The 25,061-nt window shown below is 37.9% G+C and overlaps 1 protein-coding gene across 29 annotated transcripts in view; it reads left to right on the plus strand.

Moving 5' to 3' along the window:
- The first annotated feature begins 7,536 nt into the window (after nt 1–7,536).
- The window catches only part of NEB (nebulin), a 216,183-nt gene continuing 198,658 nt past the window's right edge, over nt 7,537–25,061 (plus strand). For 18 of the 29 annotated variants that reach the window (XR_010322314.1, XM_064287138.1, XM_064287143.1 and 15 more), the window contains exons 1-25: nt 7,537–7,775; nt 7,878–7,982; nt 8,069–8,176; nt 8,274–8,378; nt 8,815–8,913; nt 9,888–9,992; nt 11,416–11,523; nt 11,610–11,723; nt 12,919–13,020; nt 13,114–13,221; nt 13,312–13,416; nt 14,434–14,532; nt 16,294–16,398; nt 16,956–17,063; nt 17,150–17,263; nt 18,486–18,587; nt 18,681–18,788; nt 18,879–18,983; nt 20,010–20,108; nt 21,869–21,973; nt 22,531–22,638; nt 22,725–22,838; nt 24,050–24,151; nt 24,245–24,352; nt 24,443–24,547. Coding sequence is in view for 27 of the 29 variants with exons in the window: in XM_064287138.1 (XP_064143208.1) it covers nt 8,150–8,176; nt 8,274–8,378; nt 8,815–8,913; nt 9,888–9,992; nt 11,416–11,523; nt 11,610–11,723; nt 12,919–13,020; nt 13,114–13,221; nt 13,312–13,416; nt 14,434–14,532; nt 16,294–16,398; nt 16,956–17,063; nt 17,150–17,263; nt 18,486–18,587; nt 18,681–18,788; nt 18,879–18,983; nt 20,010–20,108; nt 21,869–21,973; nt 22,531–22,638; nt 22,725–22,838; nt 24,050–24,151; nt 24,245–24,352; nt 24,443–24,547 (2,355 nt within the window). In the remaining 2 variants the exon portion in view is untranslated. Of the gene's footprint in view, nt 7,776–7,877; nt 7,983–8,068; nt 8,177–8,273; nt 8,379–8,814; nt 8,914–9,887; nt 9,993–11,415; nt 11,524–11,609; nt 11,724–12,918; nt 13,021–13,113; nt 13,222–13,311; nt 13,417–14,433; nt 14,533–16,293; nt 16,399–16,955; nt 17,064–17,149; nt 17,264–18,485; nt 18,588–18,680; nt 18,789–18,878; nt 18,984–20,009; nt 20,109–21,868; nt 21,974–22,530; nt 22,639–22,724; nt 22,839–22,863; nt 23,585–24,049; nt 24,152–24,244; nt 24,353–24,442; nt 24,548–25,061 lie in introns of those variants that run through there. The other 11 variants (XR_010322315.1, XM_064287156.1, XM_064287155.1 and 8 more) reach the window with 2 other exon arrangements.

Here is a 25,061-nt window from a genome sequence, read left to right on the forward strand (position 1 = left end):
CGTGACCCTTTCTGCCGGCCAAGAGGTCACTCTGAGTGACTGGGCAGCAAGGCCTGAATCTTTGTGTGGTACATGGAGATCAGTTAGCCATACCAGGGTCTAACACCCAATGCCCTACCACCACCTGATTCTTCAACTATGCCCCATTTGGAATCTATCAGTGGAAACCTGGAGAAAAGTATCATTTAACTTTAACTAGGATTTTGTGTTTGTTCATTTAACAGGGGAAATCACATCAGGTCAATGACAAGTAGCCACTCCTTGGAAACCGTATGGGGCAGTTCTACTCTATCCTATACGGGTCGCTATGAGTTGGAATCAATTCAACTGCAACTGGTTTTGGTTAGTACCCTCAAAAGGAGCACTGGTGGTGCGAAGGTTAAACACTTGACTAAAAAAAACTGAAAAGTTGGTGGTTTGAACCCACCCAGCAGCTCCGCAGGAGAAACGCTTGGCGATCTGCTTCTGTAAAGATTACAGCTTAGGAAACCCTATAGGGCAGTTCTACTCTGTCACATGGGGTAGCTATAAGCCATAATTGACTTGACGACACCCAACAAAAACAACATTACCCCGAAAAGATTAGACGCACTTATACAAGCGGTCTTGGCAAATCCAAAAATCAATTTTATTAACTTGAGTTCTTTCAAGCTTCAAAAGAGATAATTAATTAGCAGTGTAATGCAAATCTTATCTCAGTAAAGATTTCAAATGAAGAACTGTCACACATGCAAACATGCATACCATTTTCTTTTCTCCAGAATTTCTTTGTCTCTGGTATGATCATAATAGTAATAATAATAGTTATTATTACAATTATATCCTACATTTGTTTAGCAGTTTAGAGTTCACAAAGGACTCTTCAGAGTAGGGTCTTATTTCATCTTCTCAACACTCCTCTGAGTAAGTATTGTTATTAGAACTTGTGGTTGAGAAAACCAAGGCTTGGAGAGGCTAGCTCATATCTTTGCTAACGATGGAGTCAAAACTTAGACCCAGGCATTTGAACCCAGGACCAGTGTTCCAAAATTAAAGGCTATGAAAACAATTTGGCTATTATTTAATATATTAACCCTTCGAGAAGAAAGAATAGAGGGAATTTGGAAGGGGGCTGGGCTTCCTTGAACTCAAGCTCACTGGCTCTAAGCACTCACAGGTAAAATCCTTAGTACCAGTTTTTTTTTTTTTTTTTTAAGATATACACACTACTTCTTTTTTCCTTGAAGGGTGTGGTGAAAGTGTGGGTGTGGGTATGTCTGTCAACACATTTCTGTGAGCCAAGGAGAAGAAATGGTTCTAACCCAGCTCTGACTCTGACTCTGGCTCATGGGTCCAGGTTTGGGGTTGGCTAGGTTAATTCTGCCCCAAGAAAGCTTAGGCCAAGGTAGTTCACAACCAGTTCAGTTTAATGTAGTTGAACAAACAGTTATCACGTTACTTCTGCATGTTGCATTTTGTATCAGATTCTGAGGGCATGAAAAAGAATAAAGCGTAAATACTCTTTTCAAGGAGCTCAAAGCCTGGGAATTGGGTGAGGAGGGGTGGGGGGTGAAATAGAGGACAGTGGTTCAGTTTTTTAATTAATTTCCAGTTCTCATTAAAATTTCTCTAGGTCTAAACTAAGAGGTCTTATTCATCAGCCTGCAAGCCAAGTTTTGTTATAGTGGTTGTTTTCTGGATAACTAGGAGTTTTAGGAAAGCTTAAAAATTAATGACGAAGCTCAATTCTCATGTAAATCTGAGGTTGATAAATTTTATAATAACTCTGAAATAAAAATGAAGGATAGTTTCTGACTGTCTCTTTCCTCAAACACCAGGGAACATCTTCAAGTTATGATAGAACTAAGTTCCAAACTCAGCACTGGAAGGGGAATTAGTACCTATTTCTCCCTCTTCTCTCTATCTCCTCTCACCCAACTTTCTTGTTGAGTGAATTGACACTACACTGGAAGATTTGAGTGTTAAGAGTTCAGCTGCTAATCAAAAGGTTGGCAGTTTGAATCCACCAGCTGCTCCTTGGAAACTACCTATGGGATAGTTCTACTGTGTCCTTTAGGGTCGCTATGAGCTATGAGTCGGAATTGACTTGATGGCAACTTTTTTTGGGGGGGGTTATTAAGGACTTAGAAGGAACCAATGGTTAAGCACTTACCTGCTAACTGAAAAGTTGGTGGTTTGAACCCAGCCAGCAGTTCTGCAGAAAAAAGACCTGTTGATCTGGTCGCATAAAGATTACAGCCTAGAAAACCCTGTGGTAATTTTACTCTGTCACGTGCGTTCGCTATGAGCCGAAAACCAACTCAACGGCACCTAACAACAACAACATTAAGGACTTAAGAAAGGCCCAGTAAAGATATTTTAAAAAGCTATTACCATTTACTTGGCTGATTTATTAGTCAATTCTTGAGTTTTTCTTTTTTCTTAGCAAAAATACAAGGAAGACTATGAAAATAAAATCAAAGGCAAATGGAGTGAGACACCTTGCTTTGAAGTTGCAACTGCCAGAATGAATGCTGAGAACATCAGCACAGTAAGTAGGAAAGAATGGCTGCATGTCCTTGGGTGTACCCTTTCCTCCTATGGCTTCTAGTCCCCTGTTGTACCCCCAACGTGGTGACAGAACATTTGAGGCTGGACCCCTCTTCTTGGGGACAAGTCCTGGTAAAGAGTTTCTAAGAAAGAAATTCCACAATCTCTCCTTCCTTTTGAGAAATATTATTTTAACCAAGCTCCATTATTTCTGCCTCTGTTTTCACAGAAACAATATGGTGAGATCCTCTTATAGTTTAGGTATCAAAGTTAGTGCAGGTTAAAGGGTTCCCTTTTAATTTATTCTTCGCCTAGGGAACCAAAACTGTACATTTATGAAGCCAATTAATTTAGTTTCTTCCTAGGCTCTCCTCACTGGAAAACATAAGTCTAGTTTCTGCTCTCTTGAGTTCTCTGCTCCTGGCCTTCAAGAACTCTTTCTTGCCATCTGTCTTTCAGCCTATTCTAATTGTTCCAAATCGCTGTTAAGTTGCCAATCATTTATGTGATGGCACCATATTTCTCTCTTTGAAAACTGACCTGCCTAAGTCAAGGGGAGCATGGCTTTGAATTTCTCCAAATGCCCCTTGCCCTCCCATGTAAAACCCTTACGCAGTTTGTTACCCCAGCAGTTCTTCAGTATGTTTCATGTCTTACAGAGGAAATACCAGGAAGACTTTGAGAACACAAAAGACCAAATCTACTTCATGCAGACTGAAACTCCAGAGTACAAAGTCAATAAACAAGCTGGGATAGCAGCCAGCAAGGTATGGGGACAATTATCCTGTTTATCTTGGTGGTTTTAGGGTGGGTGAATTTCTTTTAACTCTTGATCTTGTGTATAATGAAAGATAATGGGAGCTTTGAGAGAACTGTCAGGGTTGAGACCAGTGGATCCTAGGCATTTGGGTTTCATGGAAGCTGTTGTTCTTGTTAGGTGACCTTGAGTCGGTTCCGACTCATGGTGACCCTATGTACAACAGAATGAAACACTGCCCGGTCCTGCACCATCCTCACAATTATTGTTATGCTTGAGCCCATTGTTGCAGCCACTGTGTCAATCCCTCTCGTAGAGGGTCTTCCTCTTTTTCGCTGACCCTCTGCCCTACCAGGCATGATGTCCTTCTGCAGGGACGGGTCCCTACTGATAACATGTCCAAAGTATCTGAGACAAAGTCTTGCCATTCTCGTTTCTAATGAGCATTCTGGCTGTATTTTTTCAAGGCAGATTTGTTCTGGCAGTCCACGGTATATTTGATATTCTTTACCAATGCCATAATTCAATGGCATTAATTCTTCTTAGGTCTTCCTTATTCATTGTCCAGCTCTCTTGTGTGTATGAGGTGACCGAAAACACCATGGCTTGGCTCAGGCACACCTTAGTCCTTAAAGTGACATCTTTGCTTTTTAACACTTTAAAGAGGTCTTTTGCAGCAGATTTGCCCAACACAATGCAATGTTTGATTTCTTAACTAATGCTTCCATGGGTGTTGATTGTAAATGCAAGTAAAATGAAATTCCTGGCAACTTCAATCTTTTCTCCATTTATCATGATGTTGCTTATTGGTTTAGTTGTGAGGATTTTTGTTTTCCTTATGTTGAGGTGTAATCCGTACTGAAGGCTGTGGTCTTTGAGAAGACAGAAATTGAAGGCTGCAGGTATATTCAACTGTCAAAGATTCTGTAAAGGCAAGAAGAAAATGGAGCAGTAGCTGATGGATAAATATGTAAAGAGGGGATTTTTAAAGATAGCAGACAAAAACACTATGCTACGTTGTTGGGAAAATGCTACTATTGAGGGAAACATTGATAATGTAGGATGGAGGAAGAATGGCTGGAGTCATGGAATGGCAAAAGAGGAAGAGTTCTGGTGCGGAAGAGAAATGGTTGGCTTAGCCACAAGCCCTGACAGTTCATCCACACAACAGGAGAGAAGGCAGATAACTCAAATGCAGGTTGGGAGATAGTCAGGTTTGTGGAGTTTCTTTTCAGGTTGTTTCTATTTTTTCAAGAAAATATATAATTCCATAAGGTGGCAAGGTGATCTAGGTCTTCCATTCCTATGGAAAAAAAAAAAATTTTTTTTTTTTTTTTAATGTCCCATGAATTCTTTGTGTAGACTGTAGGGGTGGTGTATCTGCATTTTTCTTTCCTATTTCCTGCCTCTGGATATGAAGTTTATCAGCTTTGTTTTCTGAGGTTCTTAAATGTTGGTGAATGATCTAGGATTCCTTGAACTTGTCTATATTTTAGGGTTATATTGCCCGAATAAATGACTTACGTTGGGGGGTATGGTCAGAACCAGTATCAATTTCTTGTTCTATCCTTTGTGGACACACTCCAGGCAGGAGCTTTTGGACCCCCCCCCCACTACTTCTGCCATAGCTGGAATTCAAGGTGGGGGTGCGGCAGATGGAAAAGATGAGGGTTGTCACCATACATCCCACCCCTGGCTTCTTCCTCCTCCTCTGGCCTGCACGTTAAATATGCACGTGCTCACACACATGGTCACAGGAGAGGCATTAAGAGTTAAGATGGTGATGCTTCTAACTTCCTTTCTTAAAAAAGGTTTGCCCAATAGGCAGCTGGATATTAAGAGCTAGGTGAGGATTCTGTAGTAGCAGGTATCCAGAACATGGTGTGTTGCATTATTTGTGTATCTCTCTCTGTCTCTTTTTCTCTCACTCTTTATAAATCACTGTCTGCATGAGGGCAGGGACCACGTGTTATTCTTTCTTGTAGCTGTTCCAGAGCCAGGGACATAACTGACACCCTACGGATATTTTTGAATGAATGGGAAGAAAAGGTATCCTAGAAATGTTTACAGTTTCTCTGCTGCTGTTATCAGTTACTTTAAGTATTTTGTTTATGAAATGTCAAGCTGCCATTTTTCTGAAGAGAAAACTAATTTGTGGAACTATGTCATAATATCCGTCATAGATATGAGGGCAAAAATAACCCACAGAGTCACTTTATCACTTTATTTCACTCCTCCAGGTAAAGTACAAAGAAGACTATGAAAAGAATAAAGCAAAAGCGGATTACAATGTACTTCCTGCTACAGAGAACCCACTGCTCAGGCAGTTGAAGGAGGCAGGAAATGCCCTAAGTGATGTAAGTATATTCTTGTCAAAAAGTGTTTTTTAAACCTCAGTGGCAAAAGAGATGAAATTTTTCTCCTTCTAAAATGATGAAATGCATCTATAACTTTGCAAATACTTTAAGGTAATGGTGTAGCATTTTCACTGGGAGGATCTAATCACAGGAAAGAATTAACATCTCTGTGTATAATGTGTCTCAATTTTCTCAGGCCTTTGATTCAAATAAAAAAAAAAAAACTTTCTTTTTTTTTTTAATTCAAAGAACAGGGAAATCCTCATTTGCTTATAGGCTCCAGGTACCTACACCTCTGATTGAAAGGCAAGGAGGGGAGGGAGGGGGGGAGGGAGGGAGAGAGAGAGAGATGAAGCTGCTTTAGCTTCCTGTTATGTGTTCTCCAGGCCTGCTGCCAGGAGAAGGACAATGTCCTGTGTTTTGCAACTTCTCTCCCCACCTCCGCCATTTTCTACTCAGAGCCTGGCTCCAGAACTCATCTTTTGTACACAACAGTGCTTAAAAGATGGCTCCCCAAGCCTTCACAGAAATTTCTATTACGGAATTGTTAAGAGCCTATTTAAGCAATTAGATTTAAAATAGATTAGCTAAATGAGAATTGGGCTTGCCATTAAAAAACAACAGTCTAAGACAACTTTGGCAGTATATACATAGTCAACTGATCACATATTCAATACTGGAAAATACTGAAATATTGGGAACGCTTAATGCACTGTAGTCACCTAACCACAAGGGAAAAACTCAACTGATCACATATTCAGTCTCTTTAGGAGATAGTCTTTAGGAAACTAAATATGTGATCAGTTGAGTTTTTCCCTAATGGTTAAAAAAAACCCTAGGTCAGTATAAAATTACACTTTCCCAACACTTTAGGATTATATGTAGCTGTGTGGGTTAATTATCTTTTCTTTGTCCCTTGAATTAAGTCAGCAACCTAGAAATATGTGCATGTGATTGGGGAATGGGGTGGGTTAAGTGACTGATGAGAGGATTTAAATGGATCTGTCCAGATAGCTCTGCTGGGAAATCAATGCAAGACATTCACCTGCCTCCTAAGTGAGACATATAAAAGCCTGGGTTGAAATCCATTTTCTTGGTAAAGACAGGAATAGAAAAACATTAAGACAAGTAACACTGCTTACATTTTCAAAACCAACACAAAAAAGTAACAATGATCCGTTGTGCATTTAAAACCAATGATTAAAATTTGAAATTGAAACTAATAAAACAGCCTCAAAGTAAAGAACAATGAAAGGACAGGGAAAATAGACACGGGAGTAGATTTTGAAATACCTCTCAGTCACTGACTGACCAACGGGATGGCCCCCACCAAACACTGGAACATCAAAGCTCGGTCTAACGAACATATTGGGAAAAAAACCAAATCCATTGCCGTTGAGTTGATTCCAACTCACAGAGACCCTATAGGACAGAGTAGAACTGCTGCATACAGTTTCCAAGGAGTGCCTGGTGGACTCAAACTGCCAACCTTTGGTTAGCAGCTGTAGCTCTTAACCACTAAGCCACCCGGGTTTCCAATGAGCATATATAAAACCCTATAGTCAGTAGCTGTGCAAAGTCCATTCTTTTCAAGGACACAGGAATAGTCACAAAAATTGACTGCATACAGAAATATAAAGCAAATCTAAAAAACTTATTTTTTATAATTATCATTAGAGCTAAAGGTAAATCCCAGCAGAGAGGAATAGTTAGTAGATTCATAGTTTGAGTTCTCGTGTGTACTTTATTTTTAAGGCTAATTGGCTGGTTGTATAAGAAGAGATTCTTCCTTGGAAAGAGGAAGAAGAGAGAGTGGGTATTTCTCAACATACACTAAACTTTTATGAATGTTTGTTTAAAACAAAAAAATACTTGCTGTTGCTCAAAACCTTCCCATTAGTTGTGCATCGTCATTGTGGGCAGAGGGCATGAGCTGTGAGGTGGAGAAGGCAGTAATTCAGAACTACATGTGATATCTGCAACCACAGCCTGCTCAAAGACAGCATGTTGGCTTTGTAAATTTTTTGGAGAATATTAAAAACTTAGACTTTACAAGAAGAGTAGCTAATGGAAAAGGCTGATAATTTGTGACACCCCAATGTTTGATTGTCAGTTTTTAAGACAGTTGGCAGGTAATCTTTTTTCTTCTTCTTTTGTTTAATGTTGGAATATACAAGTGTTATAATCAGTGTGGGAGTGACAGGAATCTAACGGATTTTTTCTTTCTTTGACAGAAATTATACAAGGAAAACTATGAAAAGACAAAGGCAAAGAGCATAAATTACTGTGAGACACCCAAATTTCAGCTGGATACAGTTCTGCAGAACTTCAGTAGCGATGTAAGCAATCCCATGCTCACTCCACCTGCTAATGAAAAGACCCATCATTTCGTCAATAATGAAATGAAATATGTTTTGTCTTTTAGACTAAATATAAAGATTCCTACTTAAAGAATATTTTGGGACATTATGTAGGCAGCTTTGAGGACCCGTATTATACACATTGCATGAAAGTCGCAGCTGAAAACAGTGATGTAAGTTCTAATTCAATCGTTTGATTTTCCAAATAATCCATTTTTAAGGGGTGAATACAATGGTTGCATCCTTAAGTCTGCTTTCTTCTCCTCCTAGAAAAATTACAAAGCAGAATATGAAGAGGACAGAGGCAAAGGCTTCTTCCCCCAGACCATAACTCAAGAATATGAAACAATCAAGAAACTAGATCAGTGTAAAGATGTAAGTCTGTAGCATGAACTTCGATTGTTACCGCCCTCCGTAGTTTCTAGTGGCCAAGATATGTTTAAAATCTTGACATTTTTACAAACAAGCAAGGAAATTGTAAGAAGCAAAATCTATTTGGTAGCAGATATACTGTTTTTCCTTTTTTGCATCCCTAAGTTTCAAGAGTTAAATAAATCTTGCTCATCTTCCCAAAAAAGAGCTCCGGGGAGTGTGAAGATATGGGAAAAGTTTCTCACACGCAGATGTAAAAAAAAAAAAAAAAAAAATCTCTCAATGAAAGTGCACTCTTGTTCATAAAAAAATAAATGTTGTATTAACTCTAAGTTTTTTTTTTTTTAGTTGGGGAAGGGTTCTGCTTGCTTGGCCTATAGGCCAGCTTGGATTTGACCGATGATATTGCTAAACCAAATTCCTTTTCTCCCCCCTCCAGAATACCTACAAAGTTCACCCAGACAAGACAAAATTCACCCAAGTTACTGACTCTCCTGTTTTGGTGCAAGCCCAGATCAACTCCAAACAACTGAGTGATGTAAGCTCTGCTCAATGTCTAGGAAATCCAGTTATGAGGGGCAACATTTCAAAACTCTATACATAAAATCCAATGACTTATAAAAAAAAAAAGGTTGCATATGTTTTAGCAAGTTTAACATGTACATATTTGGAATCACCTAAAACGTTTTTCTGTTTGGTTACCTTGCATCTTCTCGGGAGGATAACACCTCTAGTAAAATAATTATATGAAGGAAACTAATGTAGCTTAATGGATTGAAATGTACCTGAGCTCTTGAGGAGGTAAAAGTAGACTCAGATTCTAGTTTTATCAGTTATGACCTGGTAGCCTCGACAAATGATGTCACCTCTTTATACCTCATATTTCTCTTATATAATTTGTGACTGTTTGGGAAAGGAAGTGAATCCTTAGTACATGATACACAGCCTGGCACAGAGTAGGTGTTTAATACCTAGGATTTCTCTCTCTCAAATAAGCTTTTCAGAAAATGGAGTCTTTGAGACAAGTTTTTTTTTTTTAAATAATATGAAGTTTTAAATATGATTTCCAAACCTATGTTGGACTAAAAAAAAAGCGTAGCTGCAGGAGATTTCTGGACAGAAAGGAAGGCTTCAATTAAGGTATTAATAAAACATACTGTACTTGAGGGAACACATAACCAGTAAGTGAGCACTGGCAATGAAAAGGAAGAAAGGGCGGTGCTGCTCTCCAAACCTACAGGACCACTTGTTACATACGTGGAGGGGAAAGATTATGAAAGAGCCACTTCATTCCATTATGGCCCTGCCATGTTGACAGACATGACAACAGCTGTGAAATGGCCAGCACAGAGAATGTAAATCACGCAGAGTGGCTTATCCAAGCTCTGGATCTCTCTTTTGATCTGAACAACTTTTTCAGATATGTCACAAAATGTAATACACAAGATTTTCTGTGTTTTGAAACTGATTGGCGCTCTCTCTTACTCTCTCTGTTTCTCTTTTTTCTGTCAGCTAAATTACAAAGCGAAACACGAAAATGAAAAATTCAAGTGCCATATTCCCCCAGACACTCCTGCCTTCATTCAGCACAAAGTCAATGCTTATAACCTGAGTGATGTAAGTTGCTTACCCTCTATGCCATGTGATATACTGACAACAAATGCTTTTATTTTTAATTGTATCATTGAGTAATTATTACAATATTAATAACAGTTAATAATAATAATATTTCAATGTTAACACTTGTATCATGTTCCTATGTCTTGACCAATGTAACTGTTTGAATTCACCTTATAAAATGTGTGTATCAGTCTTGTAAGTAAGTAGCTTCATACAATTAAACCATCTCTGTACATTTTAATGGACTCTCGGAATGCCATCATCTTCAAGTAATTGCAAATCTTAATGTTAGAACTTTTAGCCATATGTTCATTTATACCATACTCCAATTAATCTTTTTTTTCCAAATCCTCTTTTAGACACGATTTCATTTCATTTATTCTTTACCAAGCTTTTAATTTATCTTGTTTCACTCAAATGATACTTATTTCTACACATAAGAGACAGAGTATTTATTCAAAAGGCATAAGGCTGGGTATCCATTCTTATCTTTCATTTTCTGAATGTAATTTTATGGAAAAGTCAAATTATCCTTGGGGTCTCAATTTCTTTAACAGTGCTATAAATGAGTACTAAGATTATCAAGCATCAATGATGGTTTGAATGATTCATGAAATGACTTTTGAAAAGGATATCAAGGGAAAGTAATGCCTTTATGTCCATAAAAAGTAAGTTAACTGTAGAATATTTGTGCACCTCTATAGAGTATTCAATATTAGAAATCAGATATTAGTAAGATAATTAGAATTAAGTTAAGTTTACGAGACACTTAAACGGAGAACAGAGAAGCCTGATCATAGAGAATTAGATGTTTCAGTTTGAGGAGAATTATCTGAAATATGAATTTTTTTTCTCAAACAATAAAAAGGATCTATTTATTTTATAAGGAACTCTGGTGGTGCAGTCGTTAAGCACTTGGCTGCTAACCGAAAGGTCGGCGGTTTGACCTCACCAGCCACTCTGCAGGATAAAGATGTGGCAGTCTGCTTCCATAGAGATTTACAGCCTTGGAACAATATGTGGCAGTTCTACTCTGTCCTATAGGGTCCATAGGAGTTGGAGCTGACTTGATGGTAATGGTTTCTGGTTTTTTTTTTTATATTTATTTTATATTTTGTTGGTAGTTGTCAGTGAGTCAGTTCTAACTCAGGGTGACCCCATGTGTGCAGGGTGGAACTGCAGTCCATAGGGTTTTCCAAGCTGTGACCTTTTGGAAGCATATCATGAAGCTTGCTTCTAAGGGACTTTGGGTAGGTTTGAACTGCCAACTTTTCAGTTAGTAGCCCAGTGCACAACCATTTGCGCTACCAGAGAGTCCTATTTTATACCAAGACAAAGTATTTAATTACCCTTTAGCCTTTAAAATGTGATGACGTAGATTTCACTTTTGCTAATTCCTTTGCTACAATTTTCTGTTCAGAATGCTTATAAGGAAGACTGGGAGAAGAGTAAAGCTAAGAAATTTGACATTAAAGTGGATGCCATTCCGCTCTTGGCAGCCAAAGCCAACAGCAGGAACTTTAGTGATGTGAGTATACCCAGTGTCCAGGGCAGGGGCCTCAGGGATGCTTCCTGATGAGTGGGATCTTGCTCACATGTGTAATGTCACTGCAGGTGTTGTACAAGAAAGACTATGAAAAAAGCAAAGGGAAAATGATTGGAGCCCTCAGCATTAATGATGATCCTAAGATGCTGCACTCTTTGCAGACGGCCAAAAACCAGAGTGACGTGAGTGTCTTTGTCATCATCCGTGTTTTCAGATGTGGCTGCACTTGCTGTTAATGTGGCCTTGGAAGGGGTGTTAGGCCAACTGAAGTCTCAGGTTTAGGGCGACAAATCAAACATGAAAGCCTGGGTGGAAAAAGGAAGACTAACTTCCTCATTCCTATTTACGTCTCTGCATGTTGGAACTCCAGTGAATATTTTAAAGGTTTCCTTAATCTCCTTAATGCTCTCAGCTTGTTAGGGGAAAAGACGTACAAGCAACGTCATTTTCTTTATTGTTATTCCTAGAAATGAGCTCAATATCTCAGCATGTTCAAATTTATTCCAGGCTCTAACCTGATTTAAGGCAGTTTACAAAAATACAAGATAAAAAACAAGAAATGAGAAAATCAGGCTAACGAAAAATAAAGTAGGAGAAGTTAGATAACACATAAGCTTAAAAACAAAGTATTTTTAAAAATTTTAATAAAATGTTGATATCATTTTAAAGGTCTTAGGTACTCATTAAAAATAAAATAAAACTCTTTACAAAAACAGATTTTCTAATTATTAGCAAAACAAATATACTCTCAAATAGGCCATATCATTTATAAATAATTTTTTTCTTTATTGAGTATATTTTTGGATTGCTACATGGGAGAATTAAAAGAGATCATGAAGAAATATGTGATAGATGTGATAAAGTAGAGAAAGCCATCTTTTCAGGTATCATTGCTACAAGGTACAATGGTGGGCATTAATGACAAAAGCCAACCTCCAGAGGTGAACGTAAAAAGTGTTCCATCAAAAGCTTTTCTGGGACAGTGCCCAAGTATCTAGAGTCCACCTTGTACCTTATGCCTCATTTTAGAGTAACTATTTTTTTTTTTTTATTAAAAACTTCGTTTTCCTCCAAGTATGTTCAAAAGGAAATAATTATTTCAAAACAAAACTTTTTTAGACAGCAACTTTGGTGTGCTCTAATTTATTCAGTTTCACACATATTACAGCAAGTCACATAAATGTATGATTTTTAAAAGACTAAATTATACAAAATATGAGCCTCTGACATATTCATTCAGCATTTCTGCTTTGTGGGAAATAAATGTTAAAAAAAAAAAAAATCCGTTTGGCTAAAGGATAGAAATGACATGCATTTTGTTCTGTGAGATGTATTTATTTTTGCTGTCTTTCCCTAATTTTCTTTTCCCTTTGACAGAAATTATACAAGGAGAACTATGAGAAGACAAAGGCAAAGAGCGTGAATTACTGTGAGACTCCTAAATATCAACTTGACACTCTGCTGAAGAACTTTGGCGAGGTTCAACTACCATGATTACTTCTGGGGCTTGAGGACTTTCTTATTGCTTGGGAAATAATTGCCAATTTGGGTTACATATGTTTTCTTTTTCAGAATAAATATAAGGATTCATATGTAAAGGATATCTTGGGACATTATGTGGGCAGCCCTGAAGACCCATATCAAATGCACTGCAGGAGAGTTGCCGCCCAAAATAGTGATGTAAGTTACAAGACAATTGTTCATGCCTTACAGTGACATTGTTTGGGAGCAATGACAATCATGATCTGCTTTTGTTCTTTCTCCTTGTAGAAAAACTACAAAGCAGAATATGAAGAAGATAAAGGGAAATGCTACTTCCCTCAGACAATAACCCAAGAATATGAAGCCATCAAGAAGCTAGACCAGTGTAAAGATGTAAGTCAGCTGCTCTGAATTCTTGAAAGGGTTTGGGATTCTTGTGACATCTAGTGGCAAATTTAGCAGCAGTTAAAATGTTGGCATCTAGTGTTTAGCAGGAGTTATTAAATCTAAATTTTTGGTTTTTGTGTGGAGTCAGGGAATACAAACATTATATGAAGAAGGCTGTTGTTACAAATAAGTTCATGTTTTTAAAATCATTATTTTCATTATTTTATGTAATTATGCATATAGGGCAAAGGGAGGGTATGGAGGTTTGTGGAAGACAGAGGTTTGTTCTTTCAACAAATTTACGTTGAGGGTCTAACAGTGCCAGGTACTGTCCTTGGTTCTGGAGAACAGCAGGGCACAAGGCCAATCAGGTCTGCCTCTTGTGTAGCATGCATTCTAGTGACAGAGACTGACAAGAATCAAGGCAAGAGAGCCAGAAAGCCAGAAAGATATCAGGCAGTAATAAGAAATCTAATATAGGATGAAGATGCAGAATTAAAGAGGATGATGTGAAAGTGAGTGAATGAATGGGCACTTTACATTGGATGGTCAATAAAGGTTGAAGGCAGCAATGGTCCAGTCATGTCTAAGCTAGGGGAAGAGCAGCAGAAAGTTCAGCCTAAGGATGGAAGGAGCTTGGTGTTCTAGGAATTCAAAGGATGAGATGGCAGGAACATATTGGGAAGGTGGACATAGTAGGAGGTGAAGTGGTAGGAGAAGAAGAACGGGTTGAATTAAGGTTCAGCCCAGATTAAAAACAAAATAGGGTGAAGAGCTTTAGAAACAGAAAGATTGACCTACTTACTGAATGATAGCAGGGAGATTAGAGGCAATTGCCAGAGAGAATGAGGAAGAGAAAAAGGGAGAGAGAAAGAGAGAGGTGAGAACATACGAAGCAATATTTCAAGAACAAAACAAGCTATATTTGCTTTAGTGGAAAACTTATTTACATGTTAGTATATATAAGAACAAGATCGTAAACATGTATTAAGAAATTTCATTAAAGAACGTCTTCTTTTCCAGCATACCTACAAAGTTCATCCAGATAAAACCAAATTCACGGCTGTCACTGACTCTCCTGTACAGTTGCAAGCCCAGCGCAATACGAAACAGCTGAGTGATGTAAGTGCCTTGGTTTATCCAAGAATAGGTTACCCAGAGTGCTTTGCTTCTTTAAAACATAAGCTTTTAAATGCTTAATTCTTCATGGGCTCATCTACTATCCCAGAAATGTTATTTTTCAAGATTTGTTTAATAAGATGTGAAAAAGCAGCCAGATAAAATCGTAGCTTTGGGAAAAATGGTGTTAGACAATAATAAATAACAAGTATTTCTTTAATAAGTTACTGATTTTTATTAGGAATACCTTACTTACTCATTAGGATCTGTTCCATAACAAAAATAATGAACACTGAAACTTCATGCTAACTTGAATAAACAAAGACAACGAAAGCATCCCCTTGGATAAGGCAAGCATTTCTCATTCTTGGTTTACTAACAAGATTTTAAACAAAGGGTGAGAGCACAGAAACCAGAAAGATATCAGGCAATGATAAGAAAATTAAAATAGGAAGAAGATAGAGAATTAAAACAGGGTGATGTTAGAGATTGAGTGAACGAGTACTTTTCATTGGGTAGTCAGAGAAGATCAAAGGCAGGAATGGTCCAGCCATGCCAAGATGAGGGGAAGAGCAGCAGTACTTCTCAAATGTTCACATACACACAGATGACCCTGTTAAAATGCAGATTCTGATCCAGTAGATCTGAGGTGGGAGCTGATATGGGCTTTCTAATAAATCCTCAGGGAATGCTGATACTACTGGCCAGCTGGTGCACCACATGCACACAGTAACAAGGTGCTAGCACAGCAAAATCCTAGAGTAACACGTTCTTCTCATGATAGAAAAATAAAATATGCAAATCGTCCTGCTATAACTGAGAATTTGCATTGGTTCACAGGCAGTTTTTCCTAGCATACTAATTTTATGTGCACTAAGAAAGAACAGCTAGCTAAACACAGTTGACACTGAGCCAGGCAAGGTGTGAGGAGTACAGTACTGTACGTGTGCCTATGTACCAATCGTTCTTACTGGTCCTGTTATGCCAAGAACCTTGTCTTGAAGGTGCTTATTACACAGCTCCCCATCTTGTGCATTTTTTCCTTAGCTTTAGAATTCAATGGTCTCCTTTCTTTCCTGCTCTCCCTTCCTTTCAGCCAAGTTTGCCTTTAAAATTCTTTAAATAAATTCCAATAGTTAGTGTATCTTATACAATAAGAATTTATACCTCTTTAATTGTAGTATTATTTTATTTAGAATTAGTATTGTTCTTGTTAGTGCTCTGATTACAGAGTTTCAGGGCTTTTGAGTTGTCATGCTCTCAAGGTGTAGCCTAGAAGTTCAGATCAGACAATGTGTTTCCCATATCTACACTGTGAAAGCATTTACTAAATGGCAACCCAAAGCTTGGTTATGCCACAGCTGGTGAAGCAGAGGGTACGATCTGGGCCCTGTGTGGTACTTCAACTGGCTGGACCCTGTGTGGTATTGCAACTGGTATCAATTTGAGGCATTTTTTCTGAAAAGGGTACTGATGATGTAGCTATCTGTGTTGTTATGGTTGTTGTTTGCTATCGAGTTGGTTCCCACTCCTAGTGACCACAAATGTGTAGAGTAGAACTGTTCCATAGGGTTTTGAAGACCATGACCTTTTTGGAAGTAGATCATCAGGCCTGCTTTCTGAGATGCCTCTGGGTGGGTTTGAACCACCAGGTTTTCAGTTAGTAGTCGACTGCTTAGCCATTTGCACCACCCAGATAATCCCTGAGCTATCTGTACTGTTGTATATAAATTCAAGGAAGTTTCTACCTCTTCTATTTTTTAGCTGAGTTACAAAGCAAAACATGAAAGTGAGAAGTTCAAGTGCAATGTACCTGCAGATGCTCCACAGTTTATCCAACATAGAATCAATGCTTATAACCTGAGTGACGTAAGTACCAAAGCCACAAAAGCCTTTGTCAGCGTGAGTGTGAAAAGAGGAAACGTTATATAAGTATTCAGAAGACTGTATTAGGAGTTATGAAATCAACAACCACTGCGATTGTCATAAGTGGAGCTTTTAAGGTCCAAGTGAACTGGCTCTTCTTAGCTATCAGATTACATTTCCACTGTGTCTAATGAGCAGACACATTCTCTTAATTATCTCTCTGATAATCCCAAGAGTTTTACATATTTCCTAAGCAAATGTCACATTCTGCCTTTTCCAAAGTGGTTGTCATTTTATATTATCCTTTATACAACAGGACAGCAGAGTCTTTAGAAAGTTCATAGATCATTAGAAAACATATATTACAGTTACTTAGTGATAGAGGGGAAGAAGCTGGATGATAGATGGATCAATAGTTATATTGCCCTTTGGTAAATACAATATACATAGGTGAAAAAATTCCATATATGTAAAATGTCTATCTGTTTTGCTTTTAATTTTACTGAATTGGTTTGTGTTAGATGTTCTTATAATTTATTTGCTAAAATATTTCTGTCCAGAATGTTTATAAGCATGACTGGGAGAAGAGCAAAGCTAAGAAGTTTGACATTAAAGTGGACGCCATTCCCCTGCTGGCAGCCAAAGCCAACAGCAGGAACGTTAGTGATGTGAGTATACCCAGTGTCCAGGGCAGGGGCCTCGGGGATGCTTCCTGATGAGTGGGATCTTGCTCACATGTATAATGTCACTGCAGGTGTTGTACAAGAAAGACTATGAAAAAAGCAGAGGGAAAATGATTGGAGCCCTCAGCATAAATGACGATCCCAAGATGCTGCACTCTTTGCAGACAGCGAGAAACCAGAGTGACGTGAGTGTCTTTGTCATCATCCGTGTTTTCAGATGTGGCTGCACTTGCTGTTTAATGTAGCCTTGGAAGGGGTGTTAGGCCAACTGAAGTCTCAGGTTTAAGGGTGACAAATCAAATATGAAGACCAGGGTGGGAAAGGGAGGTTAACTTCCTCATTCATATTTATTCTTCTGCACACTGGAACTCCAGTGAATATTGTAAAGGTTTCCTTAATGTCCTAATGCCCTGAACTTATTAGGGGAAAAGATGTACTAGCAATGTCATTTTTGTTATTGTTATTCCTAGAAATGAGCTCGATATCTCAGCATGCAGAAATATACGCATGTGTGCGTGTTGGTGTTTATTCCAGGCCCTGAGTTAGTTTAAGGGAGTTTACAAAAATACTACATAAAAAACAAGAAAAGAGAAGATGAGGCAAAGGAAAGATAAAGTAGGAGAAGTTGGATGAAGCCTAAGCTGAAAAGCAAAGTATTTATTTTTATAATTCAAAAAAAATATTGATATCATTTTAAAGGCCTTAAAATACTTACTAAAAAGAAAATAAAACTCTTTACAAAAATAGATTTTCTAATTACTAGCAAAACAGATATACTCCAAATTAGTCCACATCATTTATAAATAATGTTTTCTTTATTGAGTATTTTTTTTTTTTTTGGATTTCTACCTGGCAGAATTAAAACAGATCATGAAGAATATATGATAGATGCAATAAAGCAAAGAAAGCCATCTTTTCAGGCATCATTGCTACAAGGTGCAATAGTGGGCATTAATGACAAAAGCCAACTTCCAGAGGTGAACATAAAAAGTGTTCCATCAAAAGCTTTTCTGGGACAGTGCCCAAGTATCTTAAGTCCACCTTGTACCTTATGCCTCATTTTAGAGTAACTATTAAAAACTTCATTTTCCTCCAAGTATGTTCAAATGGAAATAATTATTTCAAGACAAAACTTTTTTAGACAGCAACTTTGGTGTGCTCCAACTTATTCAGTTTCACACATATTAGGGCAAGTCACATAAACGTTTGTATGATTTTTAGAAGACTAAATTATACGAAATATGAGCCCCTAACATATTCATTCAGCATTTCTGCTTTGTGGAAAATAAATAGTGAAAAAGACAAAATATATCCATTTAGTGAAAGTATAGAAATGACATGCATTTTGTTTTATGAGATATGTTTTTTCTTTTGCTGTCTTTCCCTAATTTTCTTTTCTTCTGACAGAGATTATACAAGGAGAACTACGAGAAGACAAAGGCAAAGAGTGTGAATTACTGCGAGACTCCTAAATATCAACTTGACACTCTGCTGAAGAACTTTGGCGAGGTTCAACTACTATGATTACTTCTGGGGCTTGAGGACTTTCTTATTGCTTGGGAAATAATTGCCAATTTGGGTTACATATGTTTTCTTTTTCAGAATAAATATAAGGATTCATATGTAAAGGATATCTTGGGACATTATGTGGGCAGCCCTGAAGACCCATATCAAATGCACTGCAGGAGAGTTGCCGCCCAAAATAGTGACGTAAGTTACAAGACAATTGTTCATGCCTTACAGTGACATTGTTTCGGAGCAATGACAATCATGATCTGTTTTTGTTCTTTCTCCTTGTAGAAAAACTACAAAGCAGAATATGAAGAAGATAAAGGGAAATGCTACTTCCCTCAGACAATAACCCAAGAATATGAAGCCATCAAGAAGCTAGACCAGTGTAAAGATGTAAGTCAGCTGCTCTGAATTCTTGAAAGGGTTTGGGATTCTTGTGACATCTAGTGGCAAATTTAGCAGCAGTTAAAATGTTGGCATCTAGTGTTTAGCAGGAGTTATTAAATCTAAATTTTTGGTTTTTGTGTGGAGTCAGGGAATACAAACATTATATGAAGAAGGCTGTTGTTACAAATAAGTTCATGTTTTTAAAATCATTATTTTCATTATTTTATGTAATTATGCATATAGGGCAAAGGGAGGGTATGGAGGTTTGTGGAAGACAGAGGTTTGTTCTTTCAACAAATTTACGTTGAGGGTCTAACAGTGCCAGGTACTGTCCTTGGTTCTGGAGAACAGCAGGGCACAAGGCCAATCAGGTCTGCCTCTTGTGTAGCATGCATTCTAGTGACAGAGACTGACAAGAATCAAGGCAAGAGAGCCAGAAAGCCAGAAAGATATCAGGCAGTAATAAGAAATCTAATATAGGATGAAGATGCAGAATTAAAGAGGAAGACGTGAAAGTGAGTGAGTGAGTGGGCACCTTACATTGGATGGTCAATAAAAGTTGAAGGCAGCAATGGTCCAGCCATGCCAAAACTAGCTGAGGAGCAGCAGAATATACATCCTAAAAATGGAAGGAGCTTGGTGTTCTAGGAATTCAAAGGATAAGATGGCACGAATATATTGGGAAGGTGGACATAGTAGGAGGTGAAGTGGTAGGAGAAGAGGAACAGATTGAATTAAGGTTCAGCCCAGATTAAAAAAAAAATAGAGTAAAGAGCTTAAGAAACAGAAAGATTGACCTACTTACTGAATGATAGCAGGGAGATCAATTTAGAGGCAATTGCCAGAGAGAATGTTGAAGAGAAAAAGGGAGAGAGAGAAAGAGAGAGAGGTGAGAACATACGAAGCAATATTTCAAGAACAAAACAAGCTATATTTGCTTTAGTAGAAAGCTTATTTACATGTTAGTATGTATGGGAACAAGATTGTAAACATGTATTATGAAATGTCGTTAAAGAATGCCTTCTTTTCCAGCATACCTACAAAGTTCATCCAGATAAAACCAAATTCACGGCTGTCACTGACTCTCCTGTACAGTTGCAAGCCCAGCGCAATACAAAACAGCTGAGTGATGTAAGTGCCTTGGTTTATCCAAGAATAGGTTACCCAGAGTGCTTTCCTTCTTTAAAATATATTTTTTAAATGCTCAATTCTTCATGGGCTCATCTACTATCCCAGAAATGTTATTTTTCAAGATTTGTTTAATAAGATGTGAAAAAGCAGCCAGATAAAATCGTATCTTTGGGAAAAATGGTGTTAGTAATAAATATTTCTTCAATAAGTTACTGATTTTTGTTAGGAATATCGTACTTATTTGTTAGACTCTGTACCATAACAAAAATAATGCACACTGAAACTTCATGCCAACTTCAATAAATGAAGACAACAAAAGCATCCCCTTGGGTTGGTAACAAGGCAAGTATTTCCCATTCTTGGTTTGCTAACAAGACTTTAAACAAAGATGAGAGCACAGAAACCGGAAAGATATCAGGCAATGATAAGAAAATTAACATAAGATGATGACAGAGAATTAAATAGAGTGAGTTAGAGACTGAGTGAATAGGCACTTTTCCTTGGGTGGTTAGAGAAGGTCAAAGGCAGGAATAGTCCAGCTATGTCAAGAAGAGGGGAAGAGCAGCAGTACTTCTCAAATGCTCACATGCATGCAGATAACCCAGGACCCCATTAAAATGCAGATTCTGAGCCAATAGATCTGAGGTGGGAGCCAATATTCTGTGCTTTCTAATAAATTCCCAAGAGATGCTGACACTGCTGGCCAGCTGGTGCACCACACGCACACAGTAACAAGGTGCTAGCACAGCAAAATCCTAGAGTAACACGTTCTTCTCATGATAGAAAAATAAAATATGCAAATCGTCCTGCTATAACTGAGAATTTGCATTGGTTCACAGGCAATTTTTCCTAGCATACTAATTTTATGTGCACTAAGAAAGAACAGCTAGCTAAACACAATTGACACTGAGCCAGGCAATGTGTGAGGAGTACAGTACTGTACGTGTGCCCATTCACCAATCCTTCTTAGTGGTCCTGTTACGCCAAGAACCTTGTCTTAAAGACGCTTATTACACAGCTCCCCATCTTGTGCATTTTTTCCTTAGCTCTAGAATTCAATGGTCTCCTTTCTTTCTTGCTCTCCTTTCCTTCCAGCCAAGTTTGCCTTTAAAATTCTATAAAGTCCAATATTTAGTGTATCTTATACAATAAGAATTTATACCTCTTTAATTGTGGTATTATTTTATTTAGAATCAGTATTGTTCTTGTTAGTGCTCTGATTACAGAGTTCCAGGGGCTTTTGAGTTGTCATGCTCTCAAGGTGTAGCCTAGAAGTTCAGATCAGATAGTGGGTTTCCCGTATCTACACTGTGAAAGCATTTACTAAATGGCAACCCAAAGCTTGGTTATGCCACAGCCGGTGAAGCAGAGAGTACGATCTGGGCCCTGTGTGGTACTTCAACTGGCTGGACACTGTGTGGTATTGCAACTGGTATCAATTTGAGGCATTTTTTCTGAAAAGGGTACTGATGATGTAGCTATCTGTGTTGTTATGGTTGTTGTTTGCTATCGAGTTGGTTCCCACTCCTAGTGACCACAAATGTGCAGAGTAGAACTGTTCCATAGGGTTTTGAAGACCATGACCTTTTTGGAAGTAGATCATCAGGCCTGCTTTCTGAGATGCCTCTGGGTGGGTTTGAACCACCAGGTTTTCAGTTAGTAGTCGACTGCTTAGCCATTTGCACCACCCAGATAATCCCTGAGCTATCTGTACTGTTGTATATAAATTCAAGGAAGTTTCTACCTCTTCTATTTTTTAGCTGAGTTACAAAGCAAAACATGAAAGTGAGAAGTTCAAGTGCAATGTACCTGCAGATGCTCCACAGTTTATCCAACATAGAATCAATGCTTATAACCTGAGTGACGTAAGTACCAAAGCCACAAAAGCCTTTGTCCGCGTGAGTGTGAAAAGAGGAAATGTTATATAAGTATTCAGAAGACTGTATTAGGAGTTATGAAATCAACAACCACTGCGATTGTCATAAGTGGAGCTTTTAAGGTCCAAATGAACTGGCTCTTCTTAGCTATCAGATTGCATTTCCACTGTGTCTAATGAGCAGACACATTCTCTTAATTATCTCTCTGATAATCCCAAGAGTTTTACATATTTCCTAAGCAAATGTCACATTCTGCCTTTTCCAAAGTGGTTGTCATTTTATATTATCCTTTATACAACAGGACAGCAGAGTCTTTAGAAAGTTCATAGATCATTAGAAAACATATATTACAGTTACTTAGTGATAGAGGGGAAGAAGCTGGATGACAGATGGATCAATAGTTATATTGCCCTTTGGTAAATACAATATACATAGGTGAAAAAATTCCATATATGTAAAATGTCTATCTGTTTTGCTTTTAATTTTACTGAATTGGTTTGTGTTAGATGTTCTTATAATTTATTTGCTAAAATATTTCTGTCCAGAATGTTTATAAGCATGACTGGGAGAAGAGCAAAGCTAAGAAGTTTGACATTAAAGTGGATGCCATTCCCCTGCTGGCAGCCAAAGCCAACAGCAGGAATATTAGTGATGTGAGTATGCCCAGTGTCCAGGGCAGGGGCCTCAGGGATGCTTCCTGATGAGTGGGATCTTGCTCACATGTGTAATGCCACTGCAGGTGTTGTACAAGAAAGACTATGAAAAAAGCAGAGGGAAAATGATTGGAGCCCTCAGCATTAATGACGATCCCAAGATGCTGCACTCCTTGCAGACGGCCAAAAACCAGAGTGACGTGAGTGTCTTTGTAATCACCCTGGTTTCAGATGTGGCTGCACTTGCTGTTTAATGTAGCCTTGGAAGGGGTGTTAGGCCAACTGAAGTCTCAGGTTTAGGACGACAAATCAACTGTGAAGACCAGGGTGGGAAAGGGAGATTAACTTCCTCATTCATATTTATTCCTCTGCACACTGGAACTCCAGTGAATATTGTAAAGGTTTCCTTAATGTCCTAATGCCCTGAACTTATTAGGGGAAAAGATGTACTAGCAATGTCATTTTTGTTATCGTTATTCCTAGAAATGAGCTCAATATCTCAGCACGCAGAAATATACGCATGTGTGCATGTCAGTGTTTATTCCAGGCCCTGAGTTAATTTAAGGGAGTTTACAAAAATACTACATAAAAAACAAGAAAAGAGAAGATGAGGCAAAGGAAAGATAAAGTAGGAGAAGTTAGATGAAGATGAAGCCTAAGCTCAAAAGCAAAGTTTTTTATAATTCAAAAAAAAATATACTGTTATCATTTTAAAGGCCCTAGAATACTTAAAAAACAAAATAAAACTCTTTACAAAAATAGATTGTCTAATTACTAGCAAAACAAATATACTCCAAATTAGTCCATATCATTTATAAATAATGTTTTCTTTATTGAGTATTTTTTTTGGATTTCTACATGGCGGAATTAAAAGAGATCATGAAGAAATACGTGATAGATGCAATAAAGCAGAGAAAGCCATCTTTTCAGGCATCATTGCTACAAGGTACAGTGGTGGGCATTAATGACAAAAGCCAACTTCCAGAGGTGAACGTAAAAAGTGTTCCATCAAATGCTTTTCTGGGACAGTGCCCAAGTATCTTAAGTCCACCTTGTACCTTATGCCTCATTTTAGAGTAACTATTAAAAAATTCATTTTCCTCCAAGTATGTCCAAATGGAAATAATTATTTCAAGACAAAACTTTTTTAGACAGCAGCGTTGCTGTGCTCTAATTTATTCGGTTTCACACATATTAGGGAAAGTCACATAAATGTTTATATGATTTTTAGAAGACTATACAAAATTTGAGCCTCTAACATATTCATTCAGCGTTTCTGCTTTGTGGAAAATAAATGATGAAAAACACAAAATATATCCATTTAGTTAAAGCATAGAAATGACATGCATTTTATTCTATGAGATATGTTTTTCTTTTGCTGTCTTTCTCTAATTTTCTTTTCTTCTGACAGAGATTATACAAGGAGAACTATGAGAAGACAAAGGCAAAGAGTGTGAATTACTGCGAGACTCCTAAATATCAACTTGACACTCTGCTGAAGAACTTTGGCGAGGTTCAACTACTATGATTGCTTCTGGGGCTTGAGAACTTTCCTATTGTTTGGCAAATAATTGCCAATTTGTGTTACATGTGTTTTCTTTTTCAGAATAAATATAAGGATTCATATGTAAGGGATATCTTGGGACATTATGTGGGCAGCCCTGAAGACCCATATCAAATGCACTGCAGGAGAGTTGCCGCCCAAAATAGTGACGTAAGTTACAAGACAATTGTTCATGCCTTACAGTGACATTGTTTGGGAGCAATGACAATCATGATCTGCTTTTGTTCTTTCTCCTTGTAGAAAAACTACAAAGCAGAATATGAAGAAGATAAAGGGAAATGCTACTTCCCTCAGACAATAACCCAAGAATATGAAGCCATCAAGAAGCTAGACCAGTGTAAAGATGTAAGTCAACTGCCCTGAATTCTTGAAATTGGGTTTGGGATTCTTGTGACATCTAGTGGCAAATTTAGCAGCAGTTAAAATGTTGGCATCTAGTGTTTAGCCAAAACAAAACTAAACTTTTGGTTTTTGTGTGGAGTTGGGGAATGCGAACATTACCAGGAAGAAGGCTGTTTGCTACAAATAACCTCAGGTTTTAGAAAACTTTATTTCCATTAATTTATGTAATCATGCATATAGGGCAAAGGGAGGGTGTGGAAGTTTGTGGAAGACAGAGGTTCCTTCTTTCAACAAATTTACATTGAGGGTCTAACTGTGCTAGGTACTGTCCTTGGTGCTGGAGAACAGCGGGGCACAATGCCATCCAGGTCTGCCTCTTGTGTAGCATGCATTCTAGTGACAGAGACTGACAAGAATCAAGGGAAGAGAGCCAGGAAGGTAGAAAGATATCAGGCAGTAATAAGAAATCTAATATTGGATGAAGATACAGAATTAAATAGGATGATGTGAAAGTGAG

This window comes from Loxodonta africana, chromosome 6, assembly GCF_030014295.1.
Source record: "Loxodonta africana isolate mLoxAfr1 chromosome 6, mLoxAfr1.hap2, whole genome shotgun sequence".
Taxonomy (NCBI): Eukaryota; Metazoa; Chordata; class Mammalia; order Proboscidea; family Elephantidae; genus Loxodonta; species Loxodonta africana.